Genomic DNA, 27,581 nt, shown 5'->3' with positions numbered 1-27,581 from the left:
AGAACCTTTAAACATAGAAACAGTTAGGAAAGGATCCTGTCTTTGTGAGTTTATATTCTAATCAGTGTGAAATGTTTTATAATGACATGCTTTGTGCATATATTTATGCAACTCTAAAATTCATACTGTAACCTAATTTATATATATTGGGGGTAATATATATTCATATAATAAGACAAAACCTCAAAACATTTTTGCATATAAAATATTGATCCTTGAAAATGGCAGATTTGCTCATTAAAGTGTTAAACATTATACAAAGAATTACAAGCCATCAAAGTATTGCAGCACTTTGTCATTAGGTTTGTCGCATTTGCTTGGTTGGGGTTTTTCTGCAGTTCCATATAACTTTAAAAAACTGAGAGAACAGATAAAAATGCACATGTACATAATAAACTTAATTTAATGCAATAATGAGGTAATCTTTGCATCCTCACAGTTCAACTGCACTTGAGCTCCATATGTGTAAATAGTCCATAAGTAGAATTAAATTCTGTGAGCGTGCATAAAATAGGATTCTCATCACTCCTTGCTCAGGGCCTGTCTGCTTTGTGTAATGCACCTATCAATGTGTCAGTGCAAAATGATTCATCATTCCAAGAACCTTGTAGAAAGGGATCTGCCAATTTGTTAAATCTAACTCCTCCTAATCAGTGCAAGGCAACAGGATGTGAAGTTCCTGCCCTACACCTGATTAAAGCCAAATGTACACAGAACAGCTGGAATAGAGAGGAAGCATCATGTCTGTCTCAGCTGGTGGCTGCAGAAAAATAAAGACACAAAAAAATCAATACAGTGCCTTGCAAAATAGTGTTTGCCTGTTTAACATGGACTTTTACAATATATATTAATATCTTTAAATGTTATGAATAATATATTTCACGAAACATCACACATACAATGTGTGTAATAAAATTAGTAGCTAGTAACTGAATGGTGTGAAATTACTCACCATTTGAACCTGGGAATAGTGACACCATTAAAATCAAAGCATAACCACTTACAGTTAAGTGTTCCATCTGTTTATAAGGATCTCCTCCTGGTACAAAGTGTTTATCTGTGTGTTCGAATCCTCATTGCCTGCTCTGTACTTCTCACAAGTTTTGTATGCAGAACTATAGTTCCACTCTTAAGGTCTAAATCATCCTAGTCTCATTGGTTATACTGTATATTGTAGTACAGTTAGGTCCATAAATATTTGGCCAGAGACAACTTTTTTCTAATTTTGTTTCTGTACATTACCACAATTAATTTTAAATGAAACAACTCAGATGCAGTTTTTCTGCAGACATTCAGCATTAATTCAGTGGGTTGGACAAAAAAAATGTGAGGAGCTAAAGCCTTTTTTTTAACATAATCACTTCATTTCAGGGGCTCAAAAGTAATTGGACAAATTAAAAACCTGAAAATAAAATATTCATTTTGTAATACTTGGTAGAAAACCCTTTGCTGGTAATGACAGCCTGTAGTCTTGAACTCATGGACATCACCAGATGCTGGGTTTCCTCCTTTTTAATGCTCTGCCAGGCCTTTACTGCAGCGGCTTTCAGTTGCTGTTTGTGGGCCTTTCTGTCTGAAGTTTAGTCTTCAACAAGTGAAATGCATGCTCAATTGGGTTCAGATCAGGTGAATGACTTGGCCATTCAAGAATATTCTTAATATCTAATGCTGTTTATAGCTTCCTGAAAACATCACAACACTGCCTCATGCAAACTGCCTTAGGGCCCACCCTGAAATGTGAAGCTGTGACTTCAAGGTCTGAAAGCTAGTGAATGAAAAATGGTGGGCCAGGGACAGGAAGAATGGGGAGAAAATGCCATTTAGCCGGCAAATATGGGGACGTTTAATGTACACTGGGCCTGATTTATTAAAGCTCTCCAAGGCTGAAGAAGATATACTTTCATCAGTAAAGCTGGGTGATCCAGCAAACCTGGACTTAATCTGGTCCAGCATTCAAAACATTTGCTAACAAATAGCATATGACTTTTAAGAAACCCATTCCTGGATTACCCAGCTCCACTAATGAAAGTGTATTCTCTCCAGCCTTGGAGAGCTTTAACATATCAGCTCCACTATGAGAAGTACAGGGAAATCAGTAAGCTATTTTACAAAACAGAAAGGGTCGGTACAACACCTCAAAACTGTGACTTAAGCGTTAAAACATTTTTGGGAGAAAAGTATTCTGAGCTAAAATGTATTTAAAATGACTAATCCATCTTGGTGATTTAGGTCAATAGTTTTTTTTCTCAATTTATTTATATGTTTCAAATGACCACTAAAAGTGATGATGATTACCCATGTAGTTATGGTGACTCATCTGTACTCCACGCAGCTATATATTGTGTGTGCCCAGAAGTGATAACTTGTTGGCACAGATTCGTCTTCCTGTAAGTATATTGTTTGAGCTTATAATGAAAGCACAGAAAAGTCACATCTCTGTGGGGCAGCCAAAGGAAGGACATAAGGCCACTTGATCTTTATAATTGCCATGTCTGTTTGGCACCTTTTTGCAGCTGTAAAATACTTAGACATTCAGGATTCCAAAAGTTTGTGTTGGAAGTCGCACAGTAATCTACAGCAGACATTTATTTTTGTGTTTGAAACAATTTGCAAATAACATGTCATGCAAAGAAGTAGTTAAAATATGTGGTCCAGAAATTAACACTTTACAACACCAAAAATTAGATTTATTTAATAATGATTTCCTTTTTTTTAATGTGGACTGGTGATGAAATCTACAGACTTATAATACTACTTTATTACTTGCCATTTCAATCAGCATCCACCATATATGGGATTGCTAATTGATGCAGCTTTACAAAACATAACACCAATTCCTTTGTGATCAGTGTTACTAAATGCTGAGAAGATGATTGAAAAATGTTTGATGAAGTGACTATTACTTCCTAGTGCAAAGTGCATACCATTCACATACCTAAAGTTCACTTGTAAGGTGCAAATGACAAGTGGTATCCTTATTTATGACACCAAACCCCATCAGGAAAATACAGGCCTTAAGAAAAGACCACTTGGACGCATAAATCATTTATTGAAAAAGTGGCTTGTTTTCACTGTCATGATTAATGGTCAATCTAACTAATATGCAGCCCCTCAGTGTGCAGGTTACAACTATGGAGTTAAAACAAGTAAAATATATATATTTTTTGCATTCATTTGCAAGTTGAAACACATCCAACCTTGATTTGGCTTGCTCCCATCTATAAAAATTAGAATTAAGTTTGTAAGATATATTCACAAACTGTGATAGCTGTGGCATTGTGATAGCTGGACTAAACCCAGTTATTTACTCCTGGGCTTCTACCTTGTGTTTGCACAAGTCACAATAATGTCATTGGATGATCATGATGACATTTACTGTATGAGCATTAAATTCTTACATATGTGAACATCATGTGATTTAAATTTTTAAATGAACTTTTATATACTGTTTTTTAAACATGATTGGATTTGTCCAGTGAATGGTTTGAAAGACTTAGGTTACTATATTAGAGATTGTTTTTCATCATGTATCAAGAGATGCTTGTAATAATTGATGATCCTATCCAAACTATAACACCTACACCTGCTATCTAACCAAACTAACACAACTTAGTTGTTTACTAAACCCTAAATTAGATGTTTTTCTTTGGTGAATAAAAAAGTGAAAAGACATAAATTTATAATGCATTTGGATTGTCTCATTTATTCTACCTTTAGACCTTACACAACGTTTATCTATTAAATTAAGTAGGTCCAACCTTCCATGGAAGCTCTCACTTATATCCTCATGTGTTTATATTGTTCTGTGTTGCCAAAAAAAGATGTTGTTTCTATTTTTAGAGATGTTCCATTTTTATTGTGATGACATGGAACTAGCCTAGATCTATTGTGGAGCTGATGTGTATTGTATTTATAGCAGTCTGATAGCTAAGTTTTGTAAAGCAGGTGGTGTACTGAACAGAGCCTGGGGCCACATCAGTGTGTACTGTGCCATACTTCAGCTTCAGTTGACACATGCATAGTAATTATGAATATGGAACCTTTTATATAAATATTTTTTTGTGTTTGCAGTTCATTTTCAAGCTGCTGGTAATTTTAAAGCAACACTCTTATAAATAATGTGGACGTCCATTGCTGAAATCCATTTTCACACAGTGATTCTGATTAAAGGCCTCAATACTTTGATTCACTAACCAGGATCAGGAGTTTTAACTCTACTGGGTGATTGTGTTACTAATAAATTGTCCAAATATTGCATAATCCTTTTTTTTATCTATTTATAATCTATAAGTGGCCCTAAATGCCATATAAGTAAAAGATATAAGTTCTTCACACTAAAACCTCCCTCTATGCGATCAGAGCAACTCGCCAGATTCTTTTAACCCGTAAATGATAAGATCCATTAAACCCTAGTTGTATAATTTTTTTTTTTTACTTTTCTTTTATCTGCATCCCTCGTTGACAGAAGCAGGCTGATATAAACTTCTCTAAAATACTCCCTCATAAAACAAAAACAGATATAGAGTAATATTGTAAAAATACATTCTCATTTTTTTCATCTTTTTTTTTTTTATATAGTTTTTACTCTTGCTTTTTTTGTATTTATTTCCTTATATGCACACATCCAGTAGAATTGTATGAACTTTTTGTGAATGTGTGTGTGCATTTCAGCAGCAACTGAACATATTTGCTGGAGTGACACTTGCTAGCTGTTTATCCGAGGAGTGAGCATGAAAGGGTAACAACACTGTAGCTGAATTAGGCTGTAAAAAGAAAAGCCTGTAATTTATCTGAATGCAGAAAATAGGAAAACTATTATTGACTCAAATTCTAACTTTGGGTGCATTAAAAATACAAAATAAGATACTTTCCGTATGCTAATTCACAGTAATATTCACTACACTGCAGTCCTTCACAACTAGCCGTCTGGTCATTTTCTTCCTCCTGCCAGCCTTTATGTTCCATTCTGATGACGAAGCCACTGGTCCTGCATCAAATACAGTGTAAATGTGGGGGCATCATTGTGAGAGGTGACAGCAGCATTGGTCGAAGAACAACATAGCATTACGGGTTTCATATTTTTAGGTGTTCTAGAAAAATGAAAACCTAAATGCTTTATTTTCTTCTTATATTTATTTATGCAGAGGGAGAAGTAGTGGAAGCTGGGTGGGCACATGATTCACTTTTTAGTGACAGACGACATCTACATAACTGTACAGAAGAATTCCATTTGGTTGAGACTGCATGGGAGTAATGCACAGAGGGCACAGAACTGGATTAATGATCTCTGCAAGATGCTTCTCAACTTGCCAAATATTATCTGCTTCATTTATCACCTTTTAAAGCTCTCTACTCCCACATTGGGTTAGCAAATAGTTCATGGCCAAAATCCTGAGACTTCAACTGCTCCTTTTCCATGAGGGACACTTATTTATTTTGCAGCTGACATAATGAATGTGTTTTATATGCGGAACCAAGCATTGTCATTTAATGCTGTGCAAGTAATAAATAGTTTTTTTTTTTAATTGTTCCTGCTTTCAAAATGCAAACATTTAGTTGTTCATCTTTTAAAGGATCAGTCCACCCACAGCTGGTATTTTACTTTTTGTCAAATGCTGAAGAGTTAAAAACCACCTTATAGTTTGTCCCTTGAGGGCTATATTAGTAAAATCTGTTTTAAGTGCCTGGGTCTGTAAGCTTACTGTTGCAATATGTCAAATTATCTTAATTCTCTTTTGGAGTTTACATTTTATTATGGATGGAGAATACAGCAGGAAATGTTTGAACACACAAAGTGGGTGAGAATACCCAAACCTTCTAAATTATCAGGCACAAAGAAATAAATTATAGCAAGGAGACACTACCGTTGGGAGGCATTGAAGTCTTCAGGAGTGTGAATTAATGCTGTGTGCTAGTCTCTGCTGCCTCTGAAAAATGTCAGTATTAAGGGGTACATGTACCAAGGTTGAGGCCTGTTTACTGCTAGATTATTGCTATATTGTTTTCCTATTTTGCTGATAAATTGTTTGAAAGACCTGTTGCTTATTTACCCTCAACTCAAAGCAGACCTCCAGAGCAGGCTGCTGCTTCCCCCTCTCTGAGATCTGCTGTACAGGCTATGCCGTAGGTTGCAAGAAGTGAATATGAAGTCAGATTTGCCTATGTTTAAAAAATATCATTTATAGGTGTACTAATGACTACAGAGCTGATTTTTTTTTGCCTTTTATTATCTGTTTGGAATTCAGCTTTAACTGCAGCTATTGCAGGCAGTATGCCTGCTAAAAGGGTTCAACACCTCCCAATACCGTATGACTGATGAAATGCTTCAATATAAAATTTATAATTAGCAACATATCTGAGAAGTTGATCCCCACAAAGATTTACTCAGGCTTTCTTAAAAACACTGATATTTCCTATGTTTGAAATTATTGAACAGTTTGAAAGATGTTCTTTCATTTTCAATTCAAACTGAAGGATAAGATGACAGATCTTTATGACGTGCTTATCAAAAGATAATTGCACCCCTAGAGCAATCTTAAGTATTTCCTTTAGCATTGTGATTTCTCATTCATTTTGACATTATGACCCTGCCTATTTTTCCTATTGGGTATTGTGGGTATTGTTTTTAGAAGTTTCAACCCCTTACGTGTGAGGGTGATGTAACACTGGAAAGATGTTTCTCAAAACCAATTCTTTATTTAGAAGTCTACTATCTGTCAGCCAGGCGTGCATGTATAATATGTGCCTGACTATATTTAAAGTTGAATTCCACGCTAACCACCATAAATACTCAGATAAAATGCATATTTTAGTTGTTTTACTTGCAAAGAAATTTGTGTTTCTGTGATTTGGTAAAATTTAAGCCTCACACTGATAGCTCGATTCTATGGTTCATAGCACCAATAAAGTTTCCAACACAGTACAATAAATACAGAATGCTATTAGATATTGAATATTGACCCACCAGGCGCACTGTGCTTTTTTCCAACATCTAAAAATGATAAAGCATCTGATTGAACAATCCGGCTTGTGTAAGGAAAAATAGTATCATGCTGGTGATATGTATATACAGGCATACAGTGTTCCAGAGAAGAAAAAAAAACAATTTGGGAATGAAAGTTTTTTTTTTTCCTGGTAGGATGCTAGCTGTGCAGTACTCCTTTTTGCAATGAAGATGGCATTGTAGGACAGAAGAGATAGTTGGCTTTATGATTCAGCTTGAAAGGTTCAGAAACCTAAAGATCAAGGGAAGTTTAATTCACAGTTATAGGGTCACCTACCATTGTTTTTGCATTAATCATTTCTACAGCTTTTCTGTTAATGCTAATATTGGCACAAGATAATCAGAGCATGATACAAACATCATTCCCAAAACAGACATGCTTTAAAACAACAGAAATTTAGTCATGGAACATGATCGACTTTGATACTTTTATTTTAGATTCTCTACAATCTGTAGTTTCTTATTCAGTTTTTTAGCATCAGAATTTACTGTATGTTGGGGAAAGAGGGGGCCAATAGTAAACAGAACACCCTAAGAAGGAACAGTTTTACTACTGACCGTTTTACTCCCCTATTTTCCTGCTTGATTTTCCATCAGTCTTGCATTTGCTGGTGCCCTTGTCACCACTAGTACTGTATTTTAACATGATGCATCCCACTCAGGTAGTGCAGATTCTCTGGGATGTTGCATCCATACATGCCATCCCAAGTCTGAAAAGAGATACTAGAAGGCTACATTTTTCACAAGAAGGGATGGACAGGGCCATAGAAGAGCAACAACCCAACAGCAGGACCACTATATGCATGTTTGTGCCAGGAGGAATAGAAGGTACACTGGCTGAGCCCCACTAGACGACTTCCAGTGAGCTATTTGTTTCCATGCATCAGAAGCATGCCCAAAAGTTGTCAGGATTGCATACAAGGCACATGGTGGTCATACACACTCCTACATTATGAATTCTGGTAAAATTCTCAGCAGTCACTGTGTGATTTTGAATCCAGCCTTCAGTGGGTTAATGAGTTGGTTTTCCATAATTTATTATTTACATTATTTGTTTTCAATAAGTTACATAATTCATATCATTAAAGTTTTTTGGGGGGGTTTGGTGTTTTGATCCTCAAAATCTTTTATGTGAATTTAGTGTTTCCTTAAATTTTTTGGTGAACCAAACTCTTGGTAATCCTCCTTAAAAAAAGAAAAACCCACGTCATTTTCTTAAGAAACTTTAGGCTGACTAAATTGGCACCCATCATTGTTACGTATTTACCAAAAATCATACATTTTTACAGTTTCACATCTTACAGTTTTGACTCAACTGGATATTTCAAATAACAAAATTGAAAAAGACAAAATTGTAGGAACCCTTTATCTAATATTTTACCGAACAGCATTTAGAAGAAAACTAGCTTTTCCTGTTACTGTCAGTGAGACTTCTGCACCTTCTGCACTGAACAGGTAGTTGGGCCCATTTTTCTTGGGCCAACTTCTCTATCTGTGTCAGATTTAGAGGGTTCTCCAGACTTCCTTAGATGCTCATAGAATGCTTTCTCAGTACAGTCCATTGTTTTGTTCTTCTCCATTCTGGGTTGCATTTTGGGTCAATATTCTGTCGAAGGATTCATGGCCTGTAACTGAGATCGTTTTCTGTAAGTCTTGAGAGTTCCCTGCAGAGATTCAGGACGCCCTGTACCAGATGCATCTAAGCAGCTCAATTGATTGTACCATTGGTAAAAGGTATGATACTGACTAAGGAAAGCCACCAGATTAAAAAAGCAGTTGTTTAAAGTCTTTTCTAGGGGAACCAACAAATGTGTCAATGCCATTTTAGAATATCATTGTAGGCATAGGCAAGTAGACACACTTGCTTTTCATTTAATCACCTTTTAAAAGGTATAAAGCACTTTCTCAATGTTCTATAAGGGTACCATACCAATAAAATTGCCCACAGCTGCAAACAAAGGTATTATATACCAATTTGCTGCTTAAATTTTATAAATGTTGCATTTATTCACATGGCAGTCATGCCCTTGTGTAACTGCGCAGGCATCCACATACCTTAACCCCATCTCGGCCTGGCTGCAAGTGCTTACTTAAAAGGAGGGCCACATGATAAGACACTGAATGTTTTCATTGTGGATAGGTGCTTTTTTAACACATCACACCAGCATTTCTCAACCAAGGTTCCTCCAGTGGTTGCTAGGGTTCCTTGAACAATGAGCAGTTTGTGCCCCTCAGGTCAGTTGCCACTAACATCAATGATCTTTTTGGCTTTGTCTAATGGTGACCGCTTTCCCAATGGCCAGCAATGTAAAAGGCATTCTTCCTATTGATTGCCACTTTGTACTGTGAGCTGTGGATATAGTTATTATAGTAGGAGTTCCTTGAGGACCTGAAAGTTATATCAAGGGTTCCTTTAAGTTTTGACACAGTTGTTCAGTATGTATGTTCCAATGTGCTCTATTGATTCAAGGAAATTTAGGTATTTAATATGTATTTGGCAACTTTTTTGGAGGTTCAAACTGTGCATTAAAATGGGGAAGAAGGATCATTTAAGTAACTTTGAACATGACTTGGTTATTGATGCGGGGCTAGTTGTTCTCAGTTTATCAGAAACTGCTGATCTGCTAGGATTTTCATGCACAACAGTCTCTAAGATATACCAAGAATGATCTGAAAGTGTCAGTTCCCTGGTTGAAATGCCTCAGACACAGGTTAGAAGGGAGGGGTCAGACTGGTCAGAGCTGATTGGAAAATATATACAGCTTCTCTTAAGGCATAACACATCAGTCCATGAAGGAGATGGCCTGGAGCTGCAGGAGACCACATCAGTCGGCACTCCTGTTAGCTAAGAACAGGCACCTGAGGCTATAGTTTGCAGGGGCTCACCAAAATTGGACAAAAAAACATTAGGAAATGTTTTCTGGTCTGATGAGTCTTGATTTATGCAGTGATATTCGAAAGATAGGGTCAAAATTTGGCGTCAACAACATGAAAGCATGCATCCATCCTGCCTTATATCAATGCTTCAGACTGGTTCAGGTCACAATGCTGTTGTACTTGTGGTCATGAGCAAAAAAATATCCTCATTTTGTTCTTGGTCATGGATTCCCATGGCACTTGTACGGGAAAATAGCACTATCTCTTACATCTCACAAGATGAATGCACTCACTATGTTTTATATTTCTTCCAGTGTAGTGTTTTTCCTTTCTGATTCTAGCACAGCAGTAAATTTTAACGTGTAATCACTTGTGTAGCAATTATTCATTATAAATTCTTGACCCTTTGTGCATATTATTTCTTGTTCTCTTTGCTTTTAGATGAAACTGGGAACATATTTAATAACTATTTTTCAAATGAGTAGTTATTTCCATGCTAGGTTCAGTTGTGACTCAATATATAATAAGTGGTCTAGTTGCGGTATCCCTGCATTGGTTGATATACGTTAAAAAATTCATAAATGTGAAATGATACATTTAATCTGGGCAAGAGCAGAATGGTGAATGGATGCTAGTATATACTTGATGCAGATGTCAAGAGCCTTTCTTAAAATAGGATCCATGAGAAAATCTGGTTTGAGATAGGTGTAGAGAAATCTGAATGGCTTGCACAGTGAAAAATGTATTGATATTTTGGACTCCTCTTCATCACTTCATCTTCGGTCTGGTATTCTGTTTGTTATCATAGTTATACACATGGGCCATTGTTATTTATTTTTGAACACTTTATGCATTTCTGTTTAACGTTGAATGTTGTTTTTTTTGTCTATTTGTATTTGTTTATTACCTTGAGTATATTAAGCCTTAAAAGCATATGCATCAACAGTATGCTTATGTGTGTTTTTTTTTTTTCCAGATCTCCTTTGACCTGGCAGAATATACAGCAGATGTTGATGGTGTAGGTACTTTGCGTCTTCTTGATGCAGTAAAGACTTGTGGCCTTATTGAATCACTAAAGTTTTATCAAGCCTCAACCAGTGAATTGTATGGAAAGGTGCAGGAAATCCCACAGAAGGAAACAACACCATTTTACCCTCGATCTCCATATGGTTAGTATACATTTATGCCACAAGGGGGAAAAAGACAGGGGCATATAGCACGAAAAGTTTGCTAACCACACCTAAATTGTTAATTATGACATTACTGCATAAAACATGTATCTAGTTTTAATTATTTTGTTGTATATGGAAAGCATAAGCTAAAACACACTACAATATGCTTTCAAATTACAGAATTTCTTTGATCTATGGTTCATGGAAGGTTCACTATAAATAAAATTTTATAGATTCTTCCCAAGTTTTTCACAGGTTCCAATAAAGGAGAACTCTAAATAAAAAATAATAGCTTCTAATAAAAAAAAAATCCCACGTTTTTTTACTGATTTTGCAGTTCTCTATCAATGATTCAAATAAACTTATAGATTCTCTATAAAGATTGCTAATTTTTCAAATTTTTTTTTTATGTATGTAACTGTTATATGATGATGAACAATGATGTGAACATAATTAGTTTTTTTTCTCCATATAAATCACATTGTTACCAGCTTCTAAATGGTATCTGGTGATTTTTTTTCTCCTCAAATGTGAAAAGTAAAGGATGTATTAATTATAAGGAAATGTTTCTAATGTTTATGTATTTCATGTCTTTTAGGTGCAGCAAAACTGTACGCTTACTGGATTGTGGTTAATTTTAGGGAAGCTTATAACCTGTTTGCAGTAAATGGTATTCTTTTCAACCACGAGAGTCCTCGGAGAGGTTAGCAAACTTGATTAAAAAATTATAAAGTAAAAAATGATATTTGTATTAAGCAGTTGCAAGCATGTCTGGTGTAAAATAGTGTATTTTTTATGTCATTTGGTAGTATAAAAACATTAAGACGTTTTTGCAAGTTTTAAAGCAAAACTAAATACTTTTTACATTCAGCTGCTCTAGTTCTGTCATAGGCCATCTTATTTTTCTCTTCCTTGTTTTGCTCTTCGGCCATCTTGGCTGAGCCGGGATGACATTACTCTCTTACAGGCACGCAGAAGTTCATTTATTCCTAGCAGAGAAAGCCAGAATGCACCAGATTTTGATAGACAAAAGGAGATATCAGACAGGTAAGTATGTTTTATTGCAGAAAGGACATCTGCTGTTCTTTTCTGCATTAAAGGCCTAAAGTGAAACTTTATTGCAGAAGGGCTTGTAAAGCAAGTCAGTAGCTTAAAACAGAGTAATTAACCAACTCTGCTCATCTGAGCCACTTACCAAACTCATGCCAGTTTGTGACTAACGTGGTGCCCTATAACAGGTCTTCCAAAACAAGGCAGGCAACAATCAGGCAAGTCTTATAAAATTGTAGTTTCTTGTCAGCAGTCTGCTTTTTTTACCCAGCAGGCAGGCAAAGGGGATAAAAGGAGAGAGCAATGAGCATCAGTCAGCTTACACACTACATATATATATCTGTAGGCTGCAGGACCAAGGACAGAAATTCTGAAAAATAAAACATCCATCTATCTATCTATCTAATTAGGGTATATTGACTGTTACTATTGTGTCCTTTTGTTTTGTGAAGGATGCTGTTTAGGTAATTCTTAACCTATTACAATTCAGAATTTCATGTGATAGCCAGCACTGATTTACAGAATAACAAAGTTAAATGGCGGTTACTAAGAATTTTGTAAGGAGGGGCAAGTTCTATCAGACACTGCATGTATTCAGGGAAATGTGAGATAACTTGTTTAGCAGTGGTTCATAATAGTATCTATTGATGTACGGGATGGAAACACCCTACCTCAATGTGTGGACCAGTCCTTTTTCCACAAATTATGTCAAGATGCTTAGCATCAGGAAGTCCTTGGTGCCAGCTTCAAGTTGGTATTGGAAAACAATTGCCTCAGTGTTAGAGGTAACCAGTATTTCCCCCTTTACAGGTTCTCCAAAACAATGAATACTTGTCCTCTATCTGTAATGAACAGCAGTTGCTTAAATCTCTTATATAATGCTCAATGCCCTTTATTTCACAACCAGCCTCTGCAGTAGACACACCCATATAACTTTTCCCCATAAGATAAGAGGCTGGCAGGAGTGTGCACACATTAGACAGCATCAGACAAAATCATAGACACATTCCAAAAACAGGAGGAGACAGTGTGGGAAACAAAGCAAACCACATTGTACTCTTTAAAACTTAAATAACTTTTTAGTGATCAGTGAAATAGACTCGGCTGACTTTGTGTGCTACTTTTAATTAAATGGTTGGATAATTGTTTAATGTAATTTTTAAAAAGGTAGTCCACTCTAAACTCTATGCCCCAAACCTCAACAAATTTCACAATATTTCTGTACTAATTAATAAATGTTCATTGTATAAACGACTTATTACGAATATTATAAATATGTGCTTCTTAGCTACCCAACAAGTAATTTTTGGTAATCTTTACAACTTTTGTTACTGAAGGATGATGTAATAAGACTTGTGTCAGAGATCGGAGAACATAAGCATATTAAACTGGAACATTGTGTGCCAAATACCTGAGCACCATTTAATGAAAATGTCTAAATTTTCAATCTCTCCCCTTTAACTCTCATTCCTTGCATTTATTTACCCCATTTATATGGATCATCTTTGCTTCAGATCCTTATTTTTACTAAACAATCATCTCCCTTCAGCTTCAACCTTGTCTTTAATTTCTTTCTTTTATCTCTTTTCGTCTTCCTTTCTTCGAGTTCTTATCAGCTTTCTTTTTCTTGAAATGACAGTGAATTGGTTTCATCATAAGAAAGTCTAAGAAGTGTTATTATATAGAAGTTTGTGGGTGAAAAGTTGTGGGAGATACTGTGCTACAATAAGAATAAGTACCTTATAATATTTTTTTCCATTTAGGATGATACCACTGCAGAACAAAGATTTTGCTACTGGCAATAACACATGTGATTTACATGATATCAAGTGTGCTGATTCCAAGTCTGAACTCAGAATTTGGCTATCACGTACAGATTTTAAGTTATAGGCGTGCTATAGCTGTTCAAATGGTCGGTAATTGGGTAATGTAATTTTACATGGGAACATTATAACAGTTGCAGCTACCACTATGCCTGCTGCTGCCTCAGCTGAATCACTTCCCCTGGTGGCATGCATGTTCCAATAGCGGCTGGGCAAGTCAGTGAGCTAACGTCAGAAATAGGTATATTAGGCGAGAGATGGACCAATGGCTTGTCTCTAGTGGGAAACTATCTTTTTTGATAGTACAGCTAGGCCATAGTGAGTCTGTTTTGAGCTTAAGATAAGTAGGCGCAGCTGTGTTAATAAACCGGACAACTTTTTTTTACATTTGTGGCACATATACCCCGTGTGATCAACGCAAGAACCTAACCAAGAGGGTGAGATTTGCTTACAAGTATTACTTTGGATGTGAAATTGGAGATCAGGATAAAAGCTGGGCATCTCATATCTGCTGTCAGGTTTGTTATGTTGGCCTAACACAATGGTTGAATTGGAAAAGGAATAAAATGCCGTTTGCTGTGCCTATGGTTTGGCGTGAGCCAAAAGACCATCACTCAGACTGCTACTTCTGTATGAGTAAAATTGCTGGGTTTTTCGAAGAAGACCAATTCAAAAATCATCTATCCTAATTGTGAATCTGCTCTGAAGCCAGCGCCACACGATGCAAAGGATCCAGTGCCAGTCGCTCCTACATCTGCTGTTACTGACAGTGACATGTCGGATGAGGAACAAGATGATGTCAATGTTAATGAATGTTATAAACCCCAATTTGAAGAGGGTAAGCCACATTTTATAAGCCAATCAGATTTAGATGATCTAGTAAGGGACCTGTCTTTGTCAAAAGAGAAGTCTGAACTGTTAGCCTCCAGATTTAAAGAAGTGGAATTTGCTACAAAAAGGAACGGCAACTTCACACTTTCATGATCGTCACACAAAGTTTGCAGGGTATTACAAGCTGGAAAACGACATTTGCTTCTGTACCGATGCGCATGGTCTGATGATGGAGTTAGGATGTGAATACATACTAGAGCAGTGGAGATTGTTCAAAGATTTGAGCAAAGCAAGTTTGAAAGCTGTATTACTGCATAAAGGTAACAAAAAACCTTCTGTTCCTCTTGCTCATGCTGAGGGAATGAAAGAGACATACGAATTCATGGAGGTCACTTTGAAATTGATTAACTATTCAGAACACAAATGGTGGCTCTCCATGGCCTGCCATTGGGATATACAAAATATATGTGCTTTCTGTGCCTGTGGAACAGTCCTGATGACAGCAACCATTATAAAGTGAAAGAATGGCCACCCAGACCTGAACACACTGTTGGCCAGTACAACGTGAAGCATATCACTCATTGATCCACAGAAAGTTTACCTTCCATAATAAACTTAAATTAATGAAAAACTCTGTTGTTGCAATGGATCGTGATGGTATTGGTTTTCAGTATCAGAAGGAAAAGTTTAGAAAAGTTATACCAGTTGCTAAACTGAAAGCAGGCATTTTTATTGGTCCCCAAATCCGCAATTTGATGCTTGATGCCACATTCAGAGACAAACTCAACCCACTTGAACTTGCTGCTTGGGATTATTTTGTGCTAGTTGCACAAAACTTTCTAAGCAACCAGCAAGCTGAAAACCATGCTGAACTTGTGAGCAACATTCTAACAGCATACCATCAACTTAACTTGGCTGCCGAATATCACTTAAAATTCATTTCTTACGTTCCCATCTGGACTTCTTCCCGCAAAGTTTGGGTGATGTGAGTGATGAACAAGGTGAGAGGTTCCCCCAGGACATTTCTGTTATGGAAACAAGATATCAAGGCCGGTGCAACCCCAACATGATGGGCGACTACTGCTGCTTTCTGCAAGGGGAAACAGCGAAGAGCCACAAACGCAAAAGCAAGTGCTATGAGGCAAAAGTTAGTTATGTATAGAGATTACATAGTAACTGTAGAACAAGAGAATGTAGCTAATCGTGTCTATATGCATAATTAATATAAGATCCTGAGGTCCTAGGCAGAATCAAACTTCAGATTTTGATTCAGCGTACTTGATTTAGTATAGGATACATGGATTAGACCAACAAGCAGACAAAATTTTGTTTTTGTTATGTAGTGTAATAGCTTAAGATGCCAAAGTGACAAGTGCTAAAAGAGCGGTTTTGTAACAAATCACACCCAATAAAAACAAGCATGCAGCATTGCATTCAGTTGTATTTCTCATTGAAAGAATTTATTATGTAAGAAAATGAGAATATTTAGGTTGGGAGATTTACCAGTACTCTAGTCAACAATGTTCCTCAATCCAGACACAGAGAAAGAAGCTCATGTGGGCAGCCACAAATTTGACTTATCAAGAGATCCACATTTCTGATGCTTGTAGTTGGAAAACTGTGCTCTCCAGAAACTGTTCCAAAATGGTGAGCAATAGATAAAAGCAAAACATTTCACAGACTCCAAGTTACATAAACTTATAATTTAAAATAAATACACTGTGGCCTTATTAGAAGTCTTATGTTTTGGGGGGTTGAAGAAAAAACATGAAGCATACTTTCAGCCAGATAACTTTTTACTGTTTTGGGTCAAGAAAGTTTCTGGCACCTGCCTGTCTCCAGCCAGACGTGAGGGGCTAGTGGTTTCATCAATTATAATAGGTGGGTCTAAAGTATTTTTCCAAATTTAAACATGTGCAACTGCAAATATTGCATGACTGTGGCACCCATTTATCTATGAAGAGGACAAGGGTTTCAATTTAGATTTATACAGGACTGTACTTGTTTTAACCCTTGCACATCCCAAGGTTATTAAGACATATTCAAACTCCCTTTAAACCTCTGTGCAACCCTTGTTTAAATAGACAATTGACCACAAGATAACAAAAGCCTTAGGGCAAGTCCTTTGTGACATCCAGATCATTACTGGTAATTTATCTTCCTTTTTTGCATTTATATAGCTTGTTCATGTGTCGCATTGGAAAATTACTAGAGCACCATTAGGTTATTTCTCAACACTTAGTTGGACTTATCTATGTACATCTATACATCTATATGTTTGTCCTAAACTTGCAGCTGTAGTTCTGGGTTCATATCCCACCTAAGCGCTGTATGTGGAGATAATACTTTCTACCTATTTGTGTGCAATTCTTATAATTGCTTGGTTTTCCCCCCACAGTCAAAAAACATACTGGTTGGTTCATGAGCTTCTTGGTAAATTTTCCCTAGGTATGTGAGTGAGTGTGGTAGGGTCTCTTTCATTTATTTAAGATCTTTGTAAACTATAAATGCAACTTTAGTAAATTTGTATCACTTGCTTTACCTACAAGAGCAGCAGATGGCAATTGTTCAACCTCCTATATCAGACACCCAGAATAATTTGTGCCCCCTGTGTTCAAGTGGAACTAAACTCTACTTAACATTTCTGGCAAGAATTATTTAATTTATAGGTAAAAATCTAAAAGGTGTAGCACAAGAAAATATTTTTTATCCCTCTGCCTTAAGTACCGGTTTTATGTAAGTTAGCAGAGTTTAGTGAGGTGTATGCAAGGTTATTTCTATAAACCAGCACCAACCCTCCTAATCACCGTTCATATGAGCAGAAATGTGCTGATCATCATATAGGGGCTGGTGCACAATAGGTAATAGAGGGAAAACAATGTAACAATGCCAGCACTGAAGGTTTTTCTGCAGACGTGTAGTGGCATTAGAAAGGCTTCACACAAGATGTATCTGGACTGCATAGAAGGGTAGATACATGGTAGATTATGAATATGTTATGTTAACTTTGCTTTATGTTTTTTTTTTTTTTCTTCATAATATTAGGTGGAAGTTCTAGGAAAACAAGACAGTTGTTTGAACCCCTCCCAATTTTGTCTATCTACTCCTCTACTGTATTGACAAGCCATGCTAATCTGTCATGTTATATCTTTCTTTTCTTTCGTTTTTGCTTCAGTAAAATTTATTTTTTATTTTTAATTATTGATAATAGCATAAAATACCAAACTATAGTGTGTGCTGCTGCTGGGTGCTTAGGGAATATGTAGCAGGAGTAACAGCCACTTGGTAAAGCTGTGGTAAATAAACCCCTAACATCCTGCTCATAATCCTATCCGCTTTTGCTGCTGATGTCCAAAAGAATTACAGGACGTTTTATGTGTGGCTCAAAAAAACGTATATGATGTTGGTCACCTCAGTCTACCCATGTCTATGCTTTTATATACAGTGAAAAGATTAGGAGCATGATGATAACAGTGCTGAACTGCAATTTAGACTGATTTTAAAAGAAAATATTTACGTGTAAAAAAATGCAAATATTACCTGTGATGAGGAGGGAAAGGTGCTAAAGTGCAATTTTTGGAGTATCAAAGAGTTATCAGGATATTTTCAGATTTCTTTAAATGGTTCATTCCTGTGGCTGCAAAGAAATATATCTATGTCGTGATCTGTCAGAGATGTTATTTTCTTCTATTTTTAAACCATACAAATTCTTTAAATGTATTTTTTTTAATAACACATTTAATACATTTTCTATATTATAGCCAAAAGGCATGGACTGTGTCCCTATCACATTTCCAGATTCCCAGGCTTTATGTTCATTACATGTGCGGAAATATTCCCAGGGTAAGGTGCTGATGACATCAGTGTAGATTTCTTTTGGCTGGCTGACCTCTCCCATGCCATGCTTATAAGCATAGATGGAGGCTTTATAAAATGTTTCTAAAGTTGTTCTGTATCTTTCCTTGGACAAGCTGATTATTTATTTGATAACTGCATGGTGCAGAGTATTTTGAGAGTTTTATTTTCATAGATATCTCTAACCCTGTTATATGTCAATAGTGTTACAGCTGTACAGTTTGGATGATGACATTTGTCTCTTTACTCACATGTGTTTACCAACACATCATAGTGGTAGGCAAATCATCTTTTTCCTTTTTTTAGGAGATGATTGCAAACGGCAGACTCCATGTGTCTTATTAGATGCTGCTTTTAACTCTATAGCCATTTTTAGCCATGTATAGGGTAGCGTTTTTTGTTGTCTGTGTCAATTTAGTAAGATTGTTTTTTGTTTTTGTTTTGTTGTCCAAAAGACACAATAGAAAGTTAAAGAAAATCTTTAAATAGTGAGTAACAGTTGTCCCCACTAATAGATTTTGCATTTAGTCTTGCTGACTAAATCATTATGCTACTTGAGAGTTTGCTCTTTAGCTTTACTGACTTTTTAAAGCTGAACTCTAGGCTAACTTTGCATTTTACATATATTTAAATTGTGTTGCTTGCCAAATAATGTTTTAATACTGTTTATTGGTCCAGTGATATACATACCTGTCCTGATTTTGCAGTTCAGTTTGTCATCTTATCACTGACTGTCTGCTAGATGGGCAATAACGATGCGTAATTACTTTTCCATGGAGGTGATCCTGGATGCAGTAGAGCTGAAACAGGAAGTAATAGAGATGGTCTTCCTGACTGTGGTCCCTGGCAAAAGTGTGTGAATTCATTAGATTTATTTTTAGGCAGGTTAAACCGTTCTTAGCAGTTGCAGCGTCTCTACTACTTCCACTACTACCTGCAGGAAATCATCACTTTTGTCCAGTTAGTATGCAATGTAAAAAAAAAAGTTTAAATTGTATTTCATTTGAGAAGTAATGCTAATGTAGACCATTTGCCATGGAACATGATCCATTATGCCAGTTATATTTTTGCTTTTGGACAGATTATAAATGAAGAAGATAAAACTAATAAGCATTGCATATCTCTGTATTTAGGTCATGCCAGACAAGGCACAGTGTAAAGTAATTAACCATCTACAGAAATCGACGGAGAACTTAAGAACAAATGAAAATGCAGACTGCAAGAGCACTGTTTGTGCATGCACATTCCATTATTTTGACACACAGATAAGCGACTGGAACATGAAGGCTCTGATATACAGTACATATGGCGTCAGGCTCTGGCACTGTTGCTGATACTTAGTGCAGCCAATTCCTCCTGCTTGCTGGGAGATTAGTGACACAGTCCATAGCTGCTCTGCCGCACAAATTGTAAGCATTTGTCATTTTCTTGTAAACAAAGAGCAGTGTCGTACTTTTAGGTCAGCTGTAGTTAATGGGCCAGACTCTTATTTTTATTACTATAGAATCTCTTCAATCATAATTTCCCTTAAATGTAACATTTAATTAGAGCTTGATTTGCTGCATAAATCCGTATTCTATAGATGTGTTAGTGTTAAAAGAGATGTGTGGTTGTTTTGTATATTTTTTCTTTCTCACGGTCAAGACATAAAAAGCACATTTTTTTTGTCCAGTAAATTTTGAGTATTTATTTTTAATAATACATATTAAATAATAAAAAGGCTCATTTTTCACTCATAACCCCCACTTCCAGCCTATTGAAATGAGCCTTTTGTTTATTGGCTCTATAGCTCAAGCTAAAATGTACACTGAGAAGCTGACTAAACTGTGTCAGTTGTTTATTGCTGTGTGGCCTTTTTGGGAAATTGCCCTGATCACCAGTGCCACCAGAAATATAAAAGGGCAAATCTGAAATTATTAGTTGTCCACACAACAACTGAAAATGGAGAAAACTTCCAATGAAGCATTTAAGTGTGGCAACTGCCTAAGAGAGGATTTTCTTTACACTGAAAGAATAAGAATTCCCAAGAATTCTGACTTCCGGTTGAGTTTACAGGACAGGCAGTTGAGCAAAATCTCCCTAATTAGAACTAGGATAAGCTGACCTCATTTATAACATTCCCCTAATCTACTGAAATGTACAAAAAAAATGTACTTTAATCACTGCGCAGTCAAATATTGATCCTTGACATGGGATTTTCCTGAATAAACAGACCATAGTTACTGCTGCATTTAAACGAATGCTCAGTAGTATCAGAACGTGTCATTGCATATCCACTGAGATATTTCAGGACTTAAATGAAAATTTGGCAGCACCAAGCGATACAGAAGGATTATATGTAAAAACCTGACCCATATTATTGTTAGGAATTTAGTTTTTACCATTGGGTTATTGTTTCTCCAAACGTTTGTCATGGAAACCATACAAAATGACTTGGCTATTATTTTCAAGGCCATATAAATAAAGGTGATTGGCATCTTGGCAATACGCCACAAACTTCACACTTTATTTGAAGCATGCAGTTGTTAAATAATATCCACAAAAATAAAATTAATTCTGAGAGCTTCATAAAACAGGGTAGTTAATAAGGCCATAAAACTTTTCTGAGGTGCTATAAATAGTGAACACCTTGGGCTGTATTTGTATTTCTGTAACAGTTCTGAGCACACAAAGGAACATGCAACCCTTAAGAAAAAAACATCCTCCTGTGAATTAGACCACAATTATGTTTCAACTTGCATCCAGACTTGCATTGTGATGTTTAATGCACATTTCTAATAAAAAAATTAATGCGTGTGTACATTGGGAAACTAAGGGGTAAATAATGTTAGTGCTACCTTCCAGTGATGCAGCAGGGAGACTGATCTAGCTGTCAGTGCTTTAATGGCGCACAGCAAAAAGCTTTGTATGCTTTATCCTTTGCTTGAGTTTACTAAAATAGAGCTTTAGATTCACTCATTGTCTCCATACCACTAAGGAGCTGACAAGGTAAAATGCCTATGGGATGTGGTTAGTTTTTTTTTTATTTTAGTGATCAAATGAAGCCTTCTGATTGTCCTAATCTGAATCTGCAACCATCTTCAGGTCAGTGGTTCAGAAATAATTTAGGCTAAAGCTAAAAATCCAGGCATCTAGACTTTTCAGTGAGAATTGCAGTTGCAGGGTAGCCTAAAATATGTATGCAAAAATAGGTTGCCTTATGTTATAATGGATTACTTTAAACAGAACATAGTCCTATAGCACCAATGAAAGTAATCCTATTCCAGTTAGTACAAATAGTCTAAACATTTCAGGATGGAATATTTTGTCATATCCGTAATGGTACAAGACCTGCCAGTATATGGGTGTCATCATGTCAGCACCTCAGAGATGTCTGCAGTATTCATTAAATTACTGTCTGCATAATAGGATCTGCATCTCTATTCAGCGCTGAGAGAAAGAAAATTTTATACAAGTAAAACTCATTATGCTTCAACAGAATCCCCACATAACAACAGTTTGTATTACTAATTCAGTGAAGAGACCATTTGAGAATCAGTATAGCTGTGTGATGAGGATTCCAGATGTGAATGTATAGTGAACCTTGCAGTGTTGACTGCTTGGGTGGTTCTTACAGGATTGTCAATAGGAGCATTTAGAATAAGTCATCATTTTGTGAAAGAGAGACTTTTGGTCGCCTAACCTTTGCCGGGCAATGACAAAGATGGCAGCATGATGCCCTAGTGCACATGCATTTTTTTGTGTGGATTTGCAGTGATAGCAACACTTGCCACAGCCCCTGATAATTTAAATTGTCCGTGATGACTTTGTTCCATGTCTTTCAAATTTTTTTTTTTTTTTTTGAGTATTTGTGCTGCTACATTTTATGTAGTACATTCTTTTACTTCTTAACTGGTTCTCATCTGCCTGCCCCATTCACTGACGTAATGTAATTAAGTATAGTTAGTACTACAGTTGAATAAGTATGGTCATAAAAATGACTGGATTGAACAGGCAAACCCATGCCTCTTATCAGTCAGTACTACTAATCGTCTTTTTATTAATATATATACAGTTTTTTTTTTTTATTGAAGCTGTCATTTCACTGGAGGATGTCAACTCTTCCCACAGGCAGCATTTCCCAAAAGAAAAGCAGTCTTTTCATGACCTTAGTTTTCAGAACCAGCATTTGCCGACATTGTAAATAGATTCACTGAGGCATGTAAAACATGTAGTTTGCAAACTTCTATATTTAACCCAGACATATTTAGAAGTGCTTTGAAGTTGTAGTTCTGCTCCTAGATTGAGGATTAGATGTGACACGTTATGCTCAGATCAAATAATATCCGTGGTCATATAGGGTGATGCACCATATGCAGATTATTTTGGTTAGCAAGAGGAAATTTCTTACCAGGCACCAATGGAGACATGTTTTAACTATTTATTTCCTAAAATTAAAATTACCTGTGTAAAAAAAAAAAAAAAAAAGAATATTTAAGATTTAGGTCCGTGTATGTAGAAAGGGTTGGTTGTTGGGTAGAATGACTGCAAGACCTGTGTCCACTAAATGGCTAGTTGGTATATCTGGTATTAAATAAGTTCTAATACCTGTATGGAGAAAATAGTCTGTTTTAAGTGATCTGTCTGTCAATATCTCTATCACATATAGATATGGTAGCTTACAGTATACATTATATAGTTACAATAGGAAACAGGAATATGGCATTCCTAAGCTTTGGTTTGGCATAGTCCAACTGTATGTCAACTCCATCAAAACCTAGTATTTTAGTTTTGTTTAGTGTAGTTAGTCACACGATGTACTATAGCTTTTGGGGGATTCAGTTTTACTTAATTGTCAAGCTGGAATGATTTAATCCCTCTCCTACTTTTGAGTAATCATAATATTATCTGCTTCAATGTATGGGAAATGTTTCTGTAAGAGTAAAAACTGTTGCTGAAGAAGCCAACTACTATAAATCAAGTCTCAGAAAACAGAAGACAATGTGGTGCAGTAAACTGGTGCCTACCCAGAGCTGAAATTATTAGTCCTCTTCTCACTACCTAGAAGATGCTATTGTCAACTTTGCTTATTTGTGGTATTATTATTTTTTATTTTTTGGAATATACCAAATATACATGTTCAGAAACTCGATAGTACTGTACCGAAGACATGTTAGTACTCTTCCTGTCTGTGTGTTGTAAAATGTGGAACTAGGAGAAGAACTTTTACATTAAAATTGTATGATTGATTAACCATTACAAGTGCATGGGGTGAGGCAAGTCTTGTGTCTCCAGATGAAATGACAGACCTGGACAGCAAGTCGTATATTCTGGCTGTTTTAAAACCAGAATACATAGTTCATTTTACTAGCTTTAACTTTTCCCTGAACAATAATTTATGGAGGAATTCTGGGAATTCATATTTGTGGTTGTTGTCTTTTACATAACAGTTCTGTCTGTTTATTCTGCATTATCCTTTAAGGGCCTACATATACCAGGCTTGATTGACAAGTAAAGCTACGTACACACGGCAGATTTTTATCGCCCGATAATCGGCATCGGCCAATTATCGGGCGAAAATCTTCCGTGTGTACAGTCGGTGTCGTCCATCGTCCCGACGACCGACCTGCCGGATCCACGGACGATGGACGACAGCCGATCGTAATGAAAGGGAAGGGGAGAGCGCGCAGCAGGGTGCCGCTCCGTCGCTCTCCCCCTCCCCTCTCCATAGAGCATGAACGGTGCTGTATGTACAGTACCGTTCATGCATCTTGCAGCCCCTTGTCGTTGGAAAGGATCGTGAAAGATCCTTTCCAACGACAAAAATTGCAAGTGTGTACGCAGCTTAAGGATTTGTAACAATCATATCAGCAGACCACTAACCTGTGAACAGCAATGAATGCAGCTTTACAATGGTTGGCTTTATTCTTTAAATTCCGTTTTTTGTGTTGCAATGTCAAAGTTGATGAAAATATGTTTTAATGGAAACAGGTTTTCAGATACTTATGATATTGCCTAAATGTCATACATCATTTTTACATGGTTAACATTTACAGTGATTTAATATTGCTTTATTACATGCAAATTATTACATAGCAAGGATTTTTGTATGAGTGCCTCATTATGAAAAGCACTGATGTTCTTGTCATTAAGGATTACATTTATGACACACCCTACAAGAATCGTCTTTAAAACCCTGTGTGATGGGTTGATTTGATTGATTACAATTCAAGATAGTCGTTTTCTTATCTGGAAAGAAATAAGTGTTTGGTAGTCTTTGTATTTGCCGCTTGTTAAAGTAGAAAACTCTGGGAATATGCCTAATTTATGGAATTTATGAAATTTTGCTCAAGTGAAATAATAAATAGACAGTGAATCCATCTGTAATCACATCCTGATAATATTGCTGCTTACTAAGTTATTGCCATTTTATTATTAAAATTTAACAATATTTAGCATATTTGTTTTCTGCTTGAATATTTATACCTGTTTCCGGCTTATGAGAGGCATGAATGGCAGTTAAAATAGATCATGTTAGTTTTTGACACTGGCACACTTTATAAAACCACTAGATGTTTACATTTTTTTTATTTGGGGTTAGATACTTTAGCTCTTTACCTAAACCCCATGCTTTAACCCTAAAAATGACATCCTACACACCCTAATCTCTAACACTAAACAAGCCCCCTGCAGCAGCATGGTACATTGGCCTTCTTAAAGCAGCATTATCAAAAAGCCACCAATTATACACTAAAAATTACCAACTGGGGTGAAATCTGATTTGAAAAGCTAATGCTGCTTTGTGTTCTAAACAGCTGTACTTTTTTGGCAGTTACTTTGCTGATGAAAAATAATAGCTGAATAGTTGGTAATGAATGATATTACAGTAAATACTATAAGATTTTGTTTGTATATTTGTATTTTTTAGGGTTAGGTTTGTAGTATTGTCCAGGTAATAACATAAAAAGTCAGGTGTTTCATAGGGGTGAGTTCCTTAATTGTGATACAGCTGCATGTTTTGTCAGGTGTGAGTATGGAACCTACCACAGCTGACCCCTTTCTAAGAAGATTCTAGTTGACTGGCTGTCATCCCTACCTAATAGGACGTTATCCATGACCGATCAAGTGCTCTGACTTCATTTGCTTTATGATACTTCCAAAGAAGTTGGAAGATTAACAAAATAGCCCAGCAGATGTAAGGAAGCAGTCTGCAGTAGCAAACCACGTCTCTTAGCACGTTTGCATTAAATTAAAATTTTCAATAAAATTAGGTAAAGAAGCCTACTGTAAATATGCAATTTCTCTAGAGGACCACAATAATTGATTTCCATTTCTGATACTAAAGCATTGTCTTTGTATTTTGTTATAAGAGCCACAGAGAAGTGTTTTACCAGTTTATAGGTATCCACAGTTTAAAACTTTTAGTTGTCTAGTTTAGTGGGAGTTCAATAACACAATAAAACTTCCTAATTACTTTACAGCAAAAAGTTACAGCAGCTAGCACAGCTAGAAGGGACAGTGTCATTGTTTATAGGGACTCAAATTACTCGCAAATAAAGATGCAGGGTTCAAATATGTAATGCTCCAGGAGCCGCTACCTCTAAGCCCAAACTTCATATTTTTCACAGCATTGTGTTTGATCTAGAAAAATGGTTCACATATGTTGCCCAGGTTTTAGTGGGTTATAGAAGGGAATGTGGCAAAGACTAATTAGGAATGTTTTAAAATGTCAAAAGTCTGCACCTGTATTTGTTGTATTACCTGGTTGCCTCAGTAACAAAACATATAAAAAGATCTGACTTATGACACATGTTATGTATGTTGACTTATAAACAGTAGGTAATGAGTGCCAGTAGCAACTGAATTTCTAGGGCCTGGAAAATATGTGATAACTTTGTATTGAAGAGGTAAGGCTGAAGATATTGCTTGTACTTGCCATCTAACTAGAAGTTACATTTGAAACTGTGACATGAGGAGAAACACAAATGTATTCTTATGGGTGTGTTCATTTATTTATAGCTTCTGTCCTTTGTATTATCTAAAGAATGGATATCTTAAAATGTATATAAAATGTAAAAATGCTGCTTGGGTTTTTGAGTAATTTGCCCACTTTTCTTGTGTTTGGTTTGATGTCTCTCCCAGATATCTGCACAGAGCTCAATGGCAAATTACAAGTAATTTAAATGCAATTCGGCATCTGCAGGAATATCTTCATATTTAGTGTACAATTAGTTTCTAACTTTGCGAAACTTTATTTGTATGAGTAGCACATTTGCCACATTCTTTCTTTATATATTCTGTGCATGGAAAGCAAGGTGTCTTACTGGACAATGTTGACCTGCTATGATATTATGAAAGTCACTATGTGCTCCTGATTTGCTCGCATGATCTGTGTTGTCAGCAAAGAGTTTGCAGTGCCTCACAATAACCAGGCATTAGTTTGCCTCTCACTCATTGACATGCTGTTCTACTTGTTTATCCTTAGTCATGGTGCACTGCGGACTACACAGATCATACCACACACTGGTTACCATTTGTGGTTTTCTTGTCCTATCCTTTCAAGTTATTGCCGGTCATATCAGTCATTATTTCGCATCTTTATTTGTGGTTATTTCCTAGTTTGGTCTGTATGCAAATTCAGTCAGTCCGTAAATCCCTTTCTACTGATACAGTGTATGAAATACAATGCTGTTGTGATGTTTACTTCACACAGATAATCTCAGTTTGCTTTATTGTACAAATAGAGAAGTACATAAAAATACTGCTAAGTCCTTCAATAACATTTCCTCCATACTAAGGGTGACTTTTACACTGACAGTATTTACACTTCCTAATCAAAGTCTACCCTGCCTGACTGCTAATCTTTTTAAAAATATATCTTTGCCATAGTAATTTCACTAGTCAGTCTCTGACAGGGATAACTAAACTACTTCTCAACTAATTCTTAATGTAAGACCATAAAAAACTAGTTATAACTTACAAATATTAAAC

General features: G+C 36.2%; 1 protein-coding gene across 4 annotated transcripts in view; it reads left to right on the top strand.

Moving 5' to 3' along the window:
• Positions 1-27,581, top strand: part of GMDS (GDP-mannose 4,6-dehydratase) — a 302,149-nt gene that overhangs the window by 99,710 nt on the left and 174,858 nt on the right. For all 4 annotated transcript variants that reach the window (XM_072411796.1, XM_072411792.1, XM_072411795.1 and 1 more), the window contains exons 6-7: positions 10,857-11,049; positions 11,651-11,755. In XM_072411796.1, the coding sequence (XP_072267897.1) occupies positions 10,857-11,049; positions 11,651-11,755 (298 nt within the window). The remainder of the gene's footprint in view (positions 1-10,856; positions 11,050-11,650; positions 11,756-27,581) is intronic.

The sequence above is a fragment of the Pyxicephalus adspersus genome, chromosome 5 (genome assembly GCF_032062135.1).
Source record: "Pyxicephalus adspersus chromosome 5, UCB_Pads_2.0, whole genome shotgun sequence".
NCBI lineage: Eukaryota > Metazoa > Chordata > Amphibia > Anura > Pyxicephalidae > Pyxicephalus > Pyxicephalus adspersus.
This window is presented reverse-complemented; position numbering and strand designations above follow the sequence as displayed.